General features: G+C 37.3%; 1 protein-coding gene across 2 annotated transcripts; it reads right to left on the bottom strand.

Moving 5' to 3' along the window:
• Positions 1–3,012: 3,012 nt before the first annotated feature.
• ccdc15 (coiled-coil domain containing 15) lies at positions 3,013–15,267 on the bottom strand. Of its 2 annotated transcripts, none has more exons than XM_038307472.1 (10): positions 14,879–15,267; positions 11,540–11,689; positions 11,034–11,144; positions 8,659–8,781; positions 8,433–8,552; positions 5,364–5,483; positions 5,180–5,283; positions 4,893–5,087; positions 3,581–3,729; positions 3,013–3,499 (listed from the first exon to the last, which is right to left on the bottom strand). In XM_038307472.1, the coding sequence occupies exons 1-10, from the start codon at positions 15,050–15,052 to the stop codon at positions 3,450–3,452; spliced, it is 1,296 nt and encodes a 431-aa protein (XP_038163400.1). In that variant the 5' UTR covers positions 15,053–15,267; the 3' UTR covers positions 3,013–3,449. The 2 variants fall into 2 exon arrangements, with proteins under 2 accessions (XP_038163400.1, XP_038163401.1); XM_038307473.1 differs by having other exon boundaries at positions 8,433–8,549; positions 14,879–15,265.
• Positions 15,268–15,821: the final 554 nt, after the last annotated feature.

Here is a 15,821-nt window from a genome sequence, read left to right as displayed (position 1 = left end):
GGTGATTCAGGTTTTGGTTCATTAACCTGCTGGTTTCAGTGAACCAATCAGAGGAGGAGTATACTTTGAAAGGAGGTGGACCAGGTCAGTGGAAATACTTAGGTAATCTGCAGCTTTCAGATGACACTTAAGTGGCACAAAAGAGTCCAAAGAGTACCAGCATACATCCCCCACTTAATTACACAACCAACCTGAAGAGACTCAAACCTGTAAGAAAAAACAATGCTGGGGAGACTCTAAACTATGGCCTTGTTTTTGTTGTTAGTGGAAAGAACCAGGTGTGGGCTACTGCTGCTGCTTTGCACCGTCAGCTGGAAATGTGTTGAGCTTCCAGACACTGGTTTCCCAGTTCTTTAAAAACAGGCAAACAGGATGAAGGGTTTAAGTCAGTGGGATCACTCATATTTAAAATGGGGCGGCATTATACTCATAATGATCTGAACTGGAGAAGCCTTTTTTTTTTTTTTTTTTTTTTTTTACAGTAAAAAGCCTTCAGGGAAAAGGAGAGGTCATCCAGCTTCCATCATTTCATGGATGACAGAGAACCCTGCTTGTAAAACATTGTGAATCCGCTAATTTTCCTGTGCCTTCTGACAAGGCATTTAACCTACAGCTGCTTACTTGGTATTTAAATTTGGACCACTTTCTGTAAACCTGAGAGGTGGTTCTATGTGAAAATCCAAGTAGACCATTTCTTACACCTTAAGACATGTCTGGCTTCCCATTACTGGATGATCAGAGACAATCTAACTTATTCCTCATCCTGCTTGGTTTGTAGGTTTTTGTCTTGACCACTAGCTGGCTAAATGTATGGTTTTACTGTCGCACATCCTTAAATGGTTAATAACCGATTATTTAAATACATTTTTAACAATATATCCATATTGACTGTAAGGACATCTGGTTAAATGCCTCCACTCAATATATACTCTGGTTTTTTACTTTGATCAGAGGATCAGCAAGCATTAATACCTAAACAGAGATCAAAAATAAAAGATAAAATACAGACATTTTAGTAAATATTATACACTGAAATTACAGCATGAATCTGAAAATCCTTACCTGGAATACAATCAAATGTAAATATGTGGGCAAAACCTGCAAATATGAACTAGGAAAAGCCCCCTAAAGTCCATCTAGGATTCATAAAGCTTCTTCTAAAAAAAATATCCTTCATTCTTGTTAAAGACAGGAGCTCAATGAATTAGAAAAGCCTTTTATTTTCTTTGGCGATAACATTTTAGATATCCAAAAAAAGCCCTTCTGAAAGCCAAAAAGTTCATCTTGACAGGAAATTGAGCTGTGGATTTATAACTTTTTGACTTATCACTATATGACAAATAGCTTGCCGTACTAGTTAGGAAGACAGGTAATGTTTAAAAAAAAAAAAAAAAATTACTAAAAAGTGCAGTAAGTTTTTTTATGACCCTGATTATTATTAGAACTTTGAGCATTTTATTATAAGCACTGAGAAGACTACAAGGTTGTGCCAGTTTCATATTGAATTAGACGACGGATCAATTTTAACTATACTGCTTTTTGTTTCATGCAATTTTGCTGACTTTGAACTGGAAAAACTTGTTTCATTATACTGAGAACAAGTCACTCCAAAGGAATGTACTGACCTGGTTCCTATCTAAACCAGCCAGCTTTGCTAAGGCTTTTTCAGACTAAAACTGTGGATGACATATTTAAAATGAATTACAAGCTTTACTTACAACTTTTATAGCAGGACACTTGAGCAGGCTGCAATTATTGTGCAAATGTGCCTCAAGCAAGTCTTATTCCTATTTTTCGGTGCTGAAAATGAATGTTATTTTACTAATTAAATTAAAAGCATTCCTGATTTATTACATATGTTGCCAAAATTTCAAAACATGGTGATGAGAAACAGTAATATTTACATAAGTACAAGTGTTGATAATTCAGCTAAAGTATCGGTTTTTAAATTTTTCATTTTACATTTTATTAATTTTTTAACAATCATGTTCGGGTGTTCAACATTAAGTATGCTGATGAAATTTACAATAATTGTAAAGTTAATCAGATCAATGATTGCAACAGGAAAAAGCAAGTTGGTAAACTAAAAATTATGTTTTTTGCTCTAATAATAGAGAAATTGTAGTTCATCCAGGAGAGACTCAGTGAGTGAAGTACTAATTAGAATCGTTTATTGCCATGAATAATATATAAGTTCTTTGGTGCTCGGACACCGGCTGAAACCTTTGTGTTCAGAGCTGATGGATGATCAGATCGGTGGATTTAACAGAGAGAGGATAAGACTTTCCCCGGTGTCCGGACACTGATGGTTTAATAAGCCCAGGATGAATCGGATGGTTCCTGTCCACAGTCACTTCTTGGGCAACGAGGGGGGAGGTGGGTAGAGAGAGGGCTGGTGAGCAGGAGACATGGAATGACGCTGGAAGGAGAACTTGCAAATCGATTGGCTCCAGGGAGGGTGCGGCCCCGAGGCTGACTGGCTGAGGTTTGAAGGGAGGCCTCCAGCAGGTGATAAAGGTGAGGCTGATCAGAGTCCTCCAGATTGAATATATGCTTAAGCTTCATTTATAACAATAAAAAAAACAGACGTAATAATACTAATAATCAGGCCAGTCAAACAGCAAATGAAGGAAATGTAGAAAACAAAGAGATAAACAGACTTATGGCAGCATGTGGCTAAAATTACAAAGATCTGTTTTGTTTTTTATCACGGATGGATGGTCAATAGAACCACTTTAAAATGGTCAGCATTGTTTAGTAATAATCAAATAAATCTTAGCGATACCTGGCAAACCTCTGTTTTGTTTTGGTGTCACGTTTTAATCGATGCACTAGAGAACATTCTGCACTTTAACACATTTCTGACAATCTGCAAAATGTCTTTTTTTACATTATGGTTTAAATAGAAATTCACAAGATATTTGATATGGCCTTTCAAAAAAAAACCCCCAAAAAAACTATAAATGACTAACTGACTGAAAGCATCAGTAAACCAGCAGGTACACACAGACACATGTGAGATGTTATTTTTAATACTTCTTTGAAAGAGATGGAAAAAAAACAGCAGTACAGGTCAAATCTTGTAAACCTGCCCAATAAAACAGAGCAGAGTTCAAGTTTAAACAGATACTAAATCCCTGATTGAGTTTCTGATTCTTTTAAGTTATGTTAATCATTAGCTGCACACAGCTCAAATATTAACAAACCTAATAACTTACAATAAATACATGAATAAAATTAGCAAAATTCAGAACAGTCCAGAAAAGTCAAGGTGGGGACTTAATTTTCCAATCAGTGTTTCATTAAACAATAAAATAACATGTGGGGAAAGTTACATTGAACTAATTATTCTGCAAGGTAAATATGCAATAATCCAGGTTTAGTCTTTCGGATACTTTGGATTAGTGTGTTTGAAAAGAAGCGATCTCCATTAGACAATGCAGCTCCGTTCACTTTAGATCCAAACTCACCAGCGCTGAACGTAGAGCTTTGGCATATGCTGTGGAGGAGGAGAGAAACCTTTCAGAAACAGCTTCAGAGGCAGTGTGTGTTTACAGGGACCAGAGAGTGCCATCAGTACCTCTGGGATTGTTGTGGAAGGAACAGTTGTTGGCACAGGTATCAGGGTGGGAATCCCAAAAAGAGGAGGCACAGCAGCAGAGAGGAGGCAGCTCCAGCTTTGTCTGAGACAGGCGCTCCTTCAGCTGAGCTCTCAGAGATTCAACAAACCTGCAGAGATTCACCAGAGCTGCTGATATCTCCTTTCACTGTAAACAATCCAGCTTGTTTGCACATGTAATAATACAAAATAACAATATATAACATAAAAACAATGAGGTTCGTGTTTAAATGAATCAAAGTAAACCACAAATTGCTCGTTGAGAGTTTAGTTTTTTTTTTTTTTTTATTGGCCTAAATATGGTCATCAAAGAAAATTTTACAGCCATGAGAGTAAAAGGCTCATATGTGAAATGTGAGCAAATAAGTATGGAAGCAAATCATTACCATATTTAAAATGAAAAAGCATTTTCAGAAATACTTTTTCATTTTAAGAATATGGCTGCATTGTACTAATTTTATTTATGAGCCAAATAATGCAGCCACATTCTTAAAATGTAAAAGCATTTCTGGAAATGCTTTTTCATTTTCAAATTTTACATTTCAAATTGAATTTTGGTATGTATTTGCTGGGGTACATTTTGAAAAATAAATCTCAAATGTCTTTTTCATTTTAATTAAGTAAAAGGATGAGTGGTGTTAAAGAAGAAAATGAAAATTCAAACAGGATTATTGATTACTAATTTCATTTATGAGACAAACAATGCAGCCACATTCTTAAAATGAAAAAGCATTTCTGAAAATGCTTTTTCATTTTAAATATGGTAACGATTTGTTTCCATAAATAAGAGCAGTCAGAACATCAGGAAATTGTTTTATTTTGTAGCAGAAATCCAGATTGCTTGAAACTTTTGCTTTGCTCTGAGAACCCATCAAAGAAAAGACTGATTAATGGCTAATCTCTGATTAACGTGGCTACAAAAAGAAATAAAAAAACTCATGTACAAAGGGAGGTCCTATAAATCACATCAAATAAAACAGAATTTATCATGTTTTAATTTCTGATCACTACTTTTTCAAATTTTTGCTTATCCTTTAAGTTTAAATATTACTAGTTACAAAATAAACAGGATTTTAATCTAAATTGTACTCCACCTCTTCCATTGTTTTTTTTTTTCTTTCTGCGTAATTTCCCTCCAAAAGCATTATCTTTGTGTATGAAGATTGTGAGCATATTTATTGTGGCTATACTCCATCAGCTACAGATAGAATAGATCTTTATACAGCATTGTCCAAGTGACAGAAGGTCAGAGATCAGATTATATGCAGATTACCTTGCAGAGTCTCTCCTCGGCTCCTCCTTGTTCCTCTTTTGCAGCTGCTCGGCTCTCTGCTCCTCTTCCAGCTTCAGACGCTCCAGAATCTGCAGCTCTCTCTCCTCAAGTCTCTGTCTGGCTTCTGCAAGCATCCGAGCTCTTTCTAGTTTCATCTCCTCCTCCTGACGAACCTTTTCTTTCTCTGCTTTGATCCTAAAAGGTCAAAACAACTAAAATCAAACCTGTTTGTTTTTTTCACCTCCTGAGAAGTATTATCAACCATATTGCTGGTGGTCAAAGATCACCTTGCCGTCCTCTTCAGGTGTTTCCTGAGTTGCTTGTTCTCCTTCACCTGCTCCCGTTCTGTGCTCATGGCCTGACGCCGGTGTATCAAAAACTGAGCCTGACGCTGCAGAGAAAGCCGCACTTTTATCTGGTATATCTATATATTTTATATTTGGTATATTGTTCAATCAGACCTTCCTTTACCTGCTTTTTTACTTTTTCTTGATTCATCATTGGCCAGAGAACCCTTGGGACACTTAGGCTTCGAGCAGAACTGTGATCTGAGTGCAAATCATCAAGATCCAAAAAAGCATGTTTGCCCACCTGAAATATAAAGATGGCAGAGTATGAGAAGAGACAGAGGCTCCATGACTTTAACACATTCAGCAATTTTATAATCACAAACTTTAATTCATTTTACAAAGATTTAATGTTACAGTACAACATGAAGGAGCAGAATTAGGAACTGGAAAGAAAAAGTATACATTTTACAACAATTTATACAAACTAAAATCTGAAAAGTGTGACGTGCATTTTTAATCATGGACCTTTCCATTAACAAGGCAAATAATCCAGATATCCTGAATGAAGTATAATCCAGATTGATTTGCAGGATCCTGACTTCATAAATTGGAGATTCTTTGTCCTCTTTCAAGTATAAATTAGATCAGAATCAGCTTTAGGGACAAAGTTATAGAAACTATAGGGATTTTTATTGTAATTCCACTTTATTCAAATATGACAACTGCAAAAACCTGAGAGGGAGGAAAGGAACACAAATAGACAGACAACCAGATTGATGTGTGGATGGATAAAAGTAAACAGATTAATAGATGGATATATCAGAAAGACCAGACAGAATGGATGTCAAACAAGATGAACTTCATGCTTGCTGATAATTAATAGGAAAGAGGAAATTGTGGAAACTGACGTATTTTCCAAACTATAGAGCGCACCTCACCTAACAATAATAAAATGTTTTGAAAAAACTCAAAACGTACATTTAAATATAAGCCGCAATGGGCTATAAACCGCTGATATCTACTGAACTGTCTCCCACCAGACCTGTAGGGGGAGCTCTACAGAGCTTCTACTCAAAGATGGGGCTTCTTAAAGGAATAGTACACCCAAAACATGATTAGCCTTCATTTTCTACTCACCCCCATGCTGAACAACACTCTGGAGTACTTTTTTGATATCTCAAATGCATCTGGAGATCTGGGAGGCTTCTTGCTGTCTGCTGACATTCAAATAATGGAGGTGCCCAGCGCCCGAGACAGAAAGGTCCATAAAAGTCCACAAAAAACGTTTCAATATTCCTCCATACTGCTCGTCCAATGTATTCCAAGTGTCCTGAGTGGGTAGCATCCAGAATTTACTCGAAACGAAGTCATTTAGAATGTTTTTAGAGCATAAACAGTAGTGTATAGGATTTCCTAATAGCGCCCCCATGCGCGCTCACGATTCTACGGAAGCCGGCAGACCAAACCAGCGCATTCAGCTCGGCAAAGAACTCATGCTCTTCCTCAACACTGAAGTCCTCAGACATTTTTCTTTCGTTGTTTCTTTCTTTGCACAGGTAAACGGCACATTTCTTCTTCTACGCTTGCATTATTGGAAGAGCAGACGCTGAATGCGCACTTTCATCTGGTTTGGTCTGCCGGCTTCCGTAGTGTCGTGATCGCGCATGTGCGTGCTTTCAGGAAATCCTATACACTACTGTTTATGCTCTAAAAACATTCTAAATGACTTCGTTTCGAGTAAATTCTGGATGCTACCCACTCAGGACACTTGGAATACATTGGACGAGCAGTATGGAGGAATATTGAAACGTTTTTTGTGGACTTTTATGGACCTTTCTGTCTCGGGCGCTGGGCACCTCCATTATTTGAATGTCAGCAGACAGCAAGAAGCCTCCCAGATCTCCAGATGCATTTGAGATATCAAAAAAGTACTCCAGGGTGTTGTTCAGCATGGGGGTGAGTAGAAAATGAAGGCTAATCATGTTTTGGGTGTACTATTCCTTTAAGCTCTTTATTTCAGCTCTGCATCAGTTGAGCCCTGCCCATGTGTGAATTTTGGACATTTTTTCTCCGTCGTGCCTGGTGCTAGCATGTTCTTGTGCTTAATGAAAATTAGCCCCTTATTCTTTCATTTCCAACTTTGACATCCCTCTCTGTCATTTCTTATAAGCAGCACGGTTCAATGCGTGGGAAACAAGTAGTGGGTTATAGTCTGGAAAATACAGTATTTGTGTTTCTTCTTCAAAAGAAAAATCACAAAAAGAACCCTCATAAATTCATCGGGTAATCAATGATATAAATGCTTTTTATCCATCATCACAAATAAACACTTGGATCAAATTATTTTACATTGTTTTTGCGACGATGCAAGAACCCTGCTGTAGATAAAGCAAAGTAGAACCAACAACATGTAGTCCATCATCCCAGGTAGGAGCGAAAATTTCATTCCAACTTCCTGGAGGTCTTTTTGCCTGATCAATGGTTGAAGAAGTGAAACATAACTCTTGTAAGCTAAAATATAAGAGGAACTCACAGTTTCACAGCTGAAATAGTACTCTGTCAAAGGTTAGCAGTAGAAACACCACTGTGCTCACAAACGCTGAGCTCTTTAGAATTCTTCCACAGCTTGAAACGATCAGTTTTAAAACTGGATTTCAAGGCTCTATAGATGAAGATCAACAAGTAAGATGTTTCCATGGATTACATCATCACTTTAAAATAAGCTTCTTCTGGACATCATAAGAAATATGGGAAAGCTTATAAATATCTAAATCTCAATTATAAAGCAACAGTTATTCACGATTAAGGAAATTAGCTTGTTCCTCTATTTGCACAGAAAAATCCAGGTGAAGAAATGTAACCACATTCAGATGTTTCATTCGTGTTTGGAAAGGAAAAAAGGAAGGCGCTCTTCTCAGATGAGACCAAAAACAGCTTTCTGCTAGTCAGGCAAAATCTGTGTGTAAATAAAAACTGCACATGACCCTGAACACAACAGTGGGGGAAAACTCGTGCTCGTCTTCAGCAGAGAGCGAGATTGTGAAGATGACTTAAGCAAAACAGCTAAAATCCCTGTTTATAGGCAAAATGCATGCCACACTTTTAACATTATTTTTTTTCTTACTAGCAATTTACAAAAAAGTATAGTAGTTTAAGATATTGTGCTTAAAATGAAAAAAAAAAAGTATTAAAAACAAAATAGAAACTTTAAATGAATGATTTCACTGTTGCATGCTGGCAATTCAGTCACCTTCTGTTGAACAAGGGGGCATTCATGTTGACTGCCAAAGAAAGGAGGATCTCTGGCTTCCTCTCCTTCATCCTCCAGAACATCTCGCTCCGTTCTCTGCCCCTGAGCACCAGATCTCTGCTAAGTGGAGAGTTTTCAGTTATTCCTTGAACTTCCAGAAAAAACTAAAACAAATGTGACCATGAGAAGTTTGTTAAAAAAGCAGAACAATGTGTCAGACACAGACATTCGCATGTCTGGTTGGAGAGATGTTCCATCTGCCCCCTGGAAGATCTGACGCCGTTTCCTCTTGCTGGATCAGGCGACAGGCGGCCAGTCTGAGTCTGACCTGCCTCATAGGGTCCCTAGACTGGAAAATGGAAAGAAAAAAATAATATTCCACATTAATCATAGTCACATTATCTGATAAGACTAAAAATAACAACGTGATGCCTCTGATCAAAAAAAAAAAAAAAAACTTTAAGGACGGAAGCATCTTTTATGGATTTTTTTAAAACATTAAGTGACCTGAAAACTGTTTACCAGCTGAAATTAACTCCTTACTGCTCTCTAGAGGTTAAACCATCACTTTACATGTCAGACCAATAAATGACTCATAATGTTTCATATTGACCAACTTAATCTCTTATGGTCAATTTTCTCAAATTGTACACATCCTAAATTGCTAATCTTGCTATAAACTGACATAAAGGTCCTGGAGGATGAAGTGGATGTGAAAATGTGAAAGTACATTTTTCTGTTATATTTAAATAGCCAAAAATTTACTTCTGCCTTAAAAAAAAACACAATAAAAATAGATGTTTACATAGAAAACTTCATATTTTTCCTGTAATGAAGAAAATAAACATACTAAGCTGCAAATATAACATCTTGGTTTCATATGTAGCAATTTTGGTCTCCATCCAACAAGCACTGAGAAGTTATAGACGTTTGGATTGAAAAATTTAATGCAAACTCCTGCTGTGCTGCCATTTTGGAAAAGTTTGGCATATTTTCTGAGATTTGGAATTTATTCTTGAAATGTAACATTTGGAAAAATGTTATATATTTGGTTATGGGTTGGATATATTCCTTAAACTGACTTTTTTTTTGATAAAATCACCTTTTGATGAAAAAACAAAACAAATTTGGTGTGCTTTGCTGGTGTTTTTGGAGGATTTTGTTAAAGGAGAAGTTCACTTTTTAACACTTTAAGCCCATTTTCTGTAGTGTCCAGGATGAAATCGAATGATCGACACCAAAATTTTGACAATTGGTCCTGTCTCTGCTTTTCGGCTCATTTAGAATCCCCCCTGGCTGCTTTAGAACGGCTTCCATAGAGCATGTCCCATAATGTCCTGAAAACAACCTTAAACGTTCTTTTTTTAAATATGCTACTCACCGTGTCGTCAGCGCTGTTCAATGACGTTCCAAAAAAAGTTTCGTAAAGAAAAAACGTTCCTGTAGTGTTTTATTTAGCATTTTGTAAATCCCATTGAGTTCTGTTGGAATAGTCAATATTCCCCTGCCACCGGAAACGGAAATGGGGCCTGTTTACACAGTTGTAGTCTTTTCGCTTCACTCTGTGTACTCCGACGTCGAGAATCAAGAATCCACCTTTCGTATTCAATTTTCAGAGTTTTTTAAAGTGTTTAACAGAGACGTTAGCACCTCGACGTCGGAGTACACAGAGTGAAGCGAAAAGACTACAACTGTGTAAACAGGCCCCATTTCCGTTTCCGGTGGCAGCGGAATATTGACTATTCCTACAGAACTCAATGGGATTTACAAAATGCTAAATAAAACACTACAGGAACGTTTTTTCTTTACGAAACTTTTTTTGGAACGTCATTGAACAGCGCTGACGACCCGGTGAGTAGCATATTTTAAAAAAAGAACGTTTAAGGTTGTTTTAAGGACATTATCGGACATGCACTATGGAAGCCGTTCTGAAGCAGCCAGGGGGGGATTCTAAATGAGCCAAAAAGCAGAGACAGGACCAATTGTCAAAATTTTGGTGTCGATCATTCGATTTCATCCTGGACACTACAGAAAATGGGCTTAAAGTGTTAAAAAGTGAACTTCTCCTTTAAGTGGTCGGCTGCAAATAAGAGTTTCGCTAATGAGTTTGAATTCAGTGTCTTGTTGGACTTAAATAGCAATCCATCATTTGATGCAGCTACTGTGTTCTTGAAATGAGGCTCAGTGAAACACAAATTTGGTCATAAATTGCATTTTGGCTTTGTGAGTGCTTTTTGGCATGGATGGGGGCGGGGCTGTGGTTGGTGAATATTAGAATGAAGTAGATAGTCTTGTAGAGGAGTCTCAGATGAAGATCTGGACATATGATAAGTGTGTGTTAGTCTCAGGTTTAGTCAGCTACAAGCTTATTACTGTTGCAAAAGAGCACCAGCTCCCTTGACAAGGGGGTACTTAATGTTGAGATTTACTGGAAATGCTTCTTGGAATCTAGCACTTTTTGTTTTAAGAAACTGGGAACAAATATCTATATATCAGTGATTTTAGTGGAGGTTTTTTTAAGCTCTGAAGTTAAACAAGAAAATAATAAAGACTAAACAACATCCTCAAGGTCTTTGCTCCAAAACTGTCTCTTCTTCTCACCCGTGGGGAGGTGCTGTGCTGTGCAGCACTTCCTGAGGGGATGTTCTCCTCACTGTCAAACTCTTGGTGGGTCACCACCTGATAATATGGGAATCTTCTATGAGATATGACCTAGACAAAAAAAGAGAGATCTACAATGAAAAGATCAGCACAGTTATATTACCTGGGTCCAAATGTACTCCCGAATAAGGTCCGGATAGCGAGGTAACAATTTAACCATTAGTCTGAACCGTCTGGGTGTAAATATGATAAATATTAGGACTGGTTGAATTTTCTAAAGCCTATGTTTCAGTCATGTTACCCAATACGCCTCTGAAGGTCATGTTTCCTGTTTCATTTACCTGAAATAGATGATTATTATTCGACTATTTTAGATTTTATATCACAAAGGTGAATATAGTATATCATCCAAGTCAAATTTGATTATTTTTGATGACTTTGCAGAAGTTGAATCAGCGGTTTATCTGCTTTGTTTTGCAGGATCTTAGTCAGTGGAAACATGTTACCGAGGGATGCGCGTGATTCTGCTGTCGTCTCTTGCTGCGGTGAGCCTGATGTGCCACTCGCCGCCGTACTTCATCTTGAAACCGCCTCAGGCTGTCTTCGTTCTCCCTTCTAATCTGTGCTTGTAGCTCTTCAGTTAGTACAGCGAGCGCCTTAAACAAAACACACAGTTTTAAAGAAAGACAAAACAATGAAAGTTTATCAACCTCTGAAATCTCCTTTTACACAAAATCTTTATTTTTTATTTTTTAAAGTTAGTCCATTATAAAAATGATGACTTAACTGCATACAGACCTTGATTAATACAGAATAAGCAGAATAACCATTAAAAGTCATTTTCTATATAACTTTATTAGCCTCTCACATCAATCTAGAATCATTTTATTTTATCTCAGCACCAATGGTTCATCATTAAAGTTTGTAGATACGTCTCAGCAGACCCCACAAATCCATTAACTCATTTAAACCAGGCCTAGGAATTAGAACGGGTTAATATCCCTTCCTCTTTTTCCCTCTCACTCCTGTTTTAGATCTGCAACCATGTTTCAGACGTCTTTCCTCCTGATAACCCTGCTTAGCCCAAGCTCCAGATGTTGGTACAAAGAAAAGTTCCTGCTCATCTCCATGACTACAAATTTTTTTGGGGAACAACTTGTAGTCATGGAGATATGCAGGAACTTTTCTTTTTACAGACATCCAAAAGGATCAAGTTTCCACTGCTTTGCTGGACAGTTTTAGGAGGTGTTTGTAACGCTCTGCTTTCTTTAATCTAGCATGTTGTTGTGCACCTTGGTCTCTTGTTCTGTCTCTTTTGTCAAAACAACTTTGTTGCAGAGGTAATTATATATTTCAGTTGCAACTTTGCACACTTCCATCATTCTATCAGATCTCTTCCTTACTTGTTTTATCTTTCTTACTAATTATTTATTAGTTTTGAACTGTAACATCCTAAAGACCAACATACAGGTAAAGAACATAGAAACTGATTTTTTTACAGGGAGGAGGCCTCCTAATCGGGCTGCTGAGTATCACGCGTGCAAAGGTTCTGCTGAAATGAACCTCAAGTTTCAAGATCTCCCAAACCAGAGTAATAATAAAAGAATGGCATCATTTTATTCTTGCATGCCTATGAAAGAAAACATGTCTTTGTTTCTGCAGAAAATACAGGCCTTAAGATTCACTTGTGATGATGCAGTTTTGAGGTTTCAATGGGAGTGTTGGCCTAGTGGTTAGAGCAGTGCACTTGTGCTCCAAGAAGGTTGCAGGTACCCGGTTAGATCCCCAAAGAGTGCCACTGTGGCTCCCTGAGCAATAACCTTAAGCCCACACTACTCCCTGGGCGCCGCACAATGGCAACCTACTGCTTGCCAAGGGGATGGGTTAAATGCATAGGTGAATTTCTCCAATGTGAGATCAATAAAGCTCAATTATAATTATAAAATTATAAGTAATTTCTTCAGGCTTGTGGTCAAAGAGAAGCAGGTGGTTAGTGGTTAGAGTCCTGAGAAGGCTGCAAGGTAGTTAACTACAATCCCATCAATGGGTTCCTGAGAGAATCATGGCAGGTAATGACTACTGTTAGTAATAATGATAGCAGTTGCTTATTTCAAAAGCTTTCTGATCTAATTCCGTTCTGGTATTGTAGTGACACATAACCAACCAAACTGGCAGAGGGTTAAAACTGTTGATGGTCAGTTAGCCAAACACATTTGTTTAGTAGCGTCTGGAAACTTCTTGTTCTCTTGAATCCAATGCATTCGAGGAATTTTTTAAACTATAGTGTTAGACAAACTTTATTGTAATTTTATATACACAAGAGTATATACAAAACGACGTGCATTTATACAGCTTTCCGAAAGTGAATGAGGAGCAGCTTAGCAGTGAAAAAGAATATTTCTATTTATAAAGCGCAGCAGTGATCAAAATGTAAACAGTATAGGGAGAGTAATGGTGCAAAAGGACATTGGTGTGGAAGGGTCAGAGCAGTGCAAAAATAAATAAATAGATATGGTGCAAAATGCAACAGAAACATATGGTTGAGTTCTATTTTGAAGATTCACCATATAGTGCACGATGTTATTAGTGTGATGCAGAGTCTCAATTTGTGACTCACAGACTGCCAACGTTTCACCAAACCTTTGGGTGAGATATTGAAATAGTTTGGACAGGAAACCTTCTCAGGGTTAGATAAGGATAGGTGCAGCTATAGGTTGGAGATTTTCAGAGGATTTAACTGAGAGAAAGAGGCAAAAAAGTGGAATTTATATCGCAGAGTAAATTATACTGAGTAACAATATGTGGTCTTTAGTTATGTGGAACATTTTTCTCACAATATATATTATTTTCTACGTTCTGGTGATTTTTGGAGAAGTAAAGCAGAATGGGCCCTACTAAAATACTTGCATCTTAAATATACTTTTAAATAAGAATTTCACAACTTTTTTCATTAATTATTCTCTGCAGTCCAAGTAAATTAAACAATGGGGAATGACAACAGATTACTGGCACTGATACAGAAACCAGCACAATCGAAACCTATGCAAACTACACTGTGTTGAATATTTGGTAATAGGCTAAGGATTAAAAAGCTTCATTCATTATGTTATTAGTTTTTCTTATATACATATTCAATGGACCAAAATAAAGATAAATGACTATGATAAGTAATAACAGAAGATCATCCCTGTGGTCTTTCCTCTATCTGGTTCACTGAGCTGTTCTGCACATCCTCTCTGCATGTGGTTGGTCTTTTCTTTGGTGGCTGATTTTTGGAAAATAAAATTCAATGGTTCTTTTTCTTTTTGTGGAGCTCCTATGGGTTTGAGAGGCAAACCTGGAAGCTTTAAGAATTAAAATATATATATTGGTCTAACTACTCCTTAATTCTAACGTGAGATTATTAAACTAGACTGAGTTGAGTTTTAATGTCTGTAATTTTTTTAGTGCGAGAAATTGGGAATATGGAGTGAGAGTGTTTGAAGACACTGAGATGGGTGAGTCTCACTCCCAATGGGTTCACAGCCCTGGACTCGGTTTAGAGTTTTTCACAGTTCAACACTCTTAATATAAGTTTATATAAATTATCTAAAGTATTTAAAGAGAAAGGTGGCAGGCAGAATTATGCCTCATTGTTTAAGAACAACCCAGGAAAAAATAAACAAGGGATATCTTCAGCAGGATGGTGAGCTAAACATTTGGGTTAAATTAATAATTTCTTCTTTTTTATATAAAATAAAAAAAATTATTTCTTAATGTTGTGGTTACAAACTTGATGGAGTCAGTTACAAGAAGAGACCAGACGCAACGCCTTGGTAACGTTTCCGCCTAAAAGCCAAACTTACAGCCGGGTGCTCTCGGAAATCCTGTCCGTCCTCCACCCAGGCTCCAACCGCCACCACTGCCTGGTTCCTCTCAGCCAGCACCTTACTGGCCTTTAAGGGAACCTGCAGGCTGCTCCTGGTCCCTGGGAATTTCTTCCTGCAGGTTTTCGGAGTTCTAACACGGTTAGCACTCATCGGTAACAGAAAACGCTGCTGCTAAAGTTAAATGCTAAGGCAATGTCATAAAGAAACTGCTACGTTAGCTAAATCGACACACATGAATTAAATACACTTTGTAAACAAGGAAAATAAACTGAAAAGCATCTGCTGTACAGACAAATGGAACAAAACCGAGCAGTAGCAACAGGTTTGTTTGAATATCGCTCCATTGGTGTGTTTGAAGTTTGTCAAGCGTCTCACTGCTGCCCCCACCTGGACCGGAGGGGACGCTGAACATCTGTAATGCGATTTATCTGACAGCCTGTTAAAATAATGGAGAAAAAAGACGTATAAAAATATATAAAGTAAAATAGCTAGTCTTCTAATTAAATTGTGACAACAGTTTTAAAATCTAAGCAAAACATTTCCAACCAAAGCATTTTCTGTTTAACCTGAGGCATTCTGAACTGTTATTGATTCATGTACAGATGAGTGAATCTTTGAGCAACAATTTCAACAGGCTCAGGAACTTAAAAAGAGTTATGAACAATTATAGTGATAATTAGAGGTCTGAGTGTCCAGAATAAAGGTTTGCAAATATGTGAAGATTCTGTCATGCAGGTCATAATCAAGCTTGAAAAGGTCAGTTTAAGCAACTGGAGGTTAAGTTTTCTAGATGTTTCGCCTCTCATTCAAGAGGCTTTGGGGTTTTCAAAGATAAAACTGAATCAGAGCTTCAATCTCACATGTAGCAGCCATGTTTGACTATTTACTTTAATAAATGTTAATCTTGTATTTAAACCTT

This window comes from Cyprinodon tularosa, unplaced genomic scaffold (genome assembly GCF_016077235.1).
Source record: "Cyprinodon tularosa strain WSP-4 unplaced genomic scaffold, ASM1607723v1 ctg610, whole genome shotgun sequence".
Lineage (NCBI taxonomy): Eukaryota > Metazoa > Chordata > Actinopteri > Cyprinodontiformes > Cyprinodontidae > Cyprinodon > Cyprinodon tularosa.
This window is presented reverse-complemented; position numbering and strand designations above follow the sequence as displayed.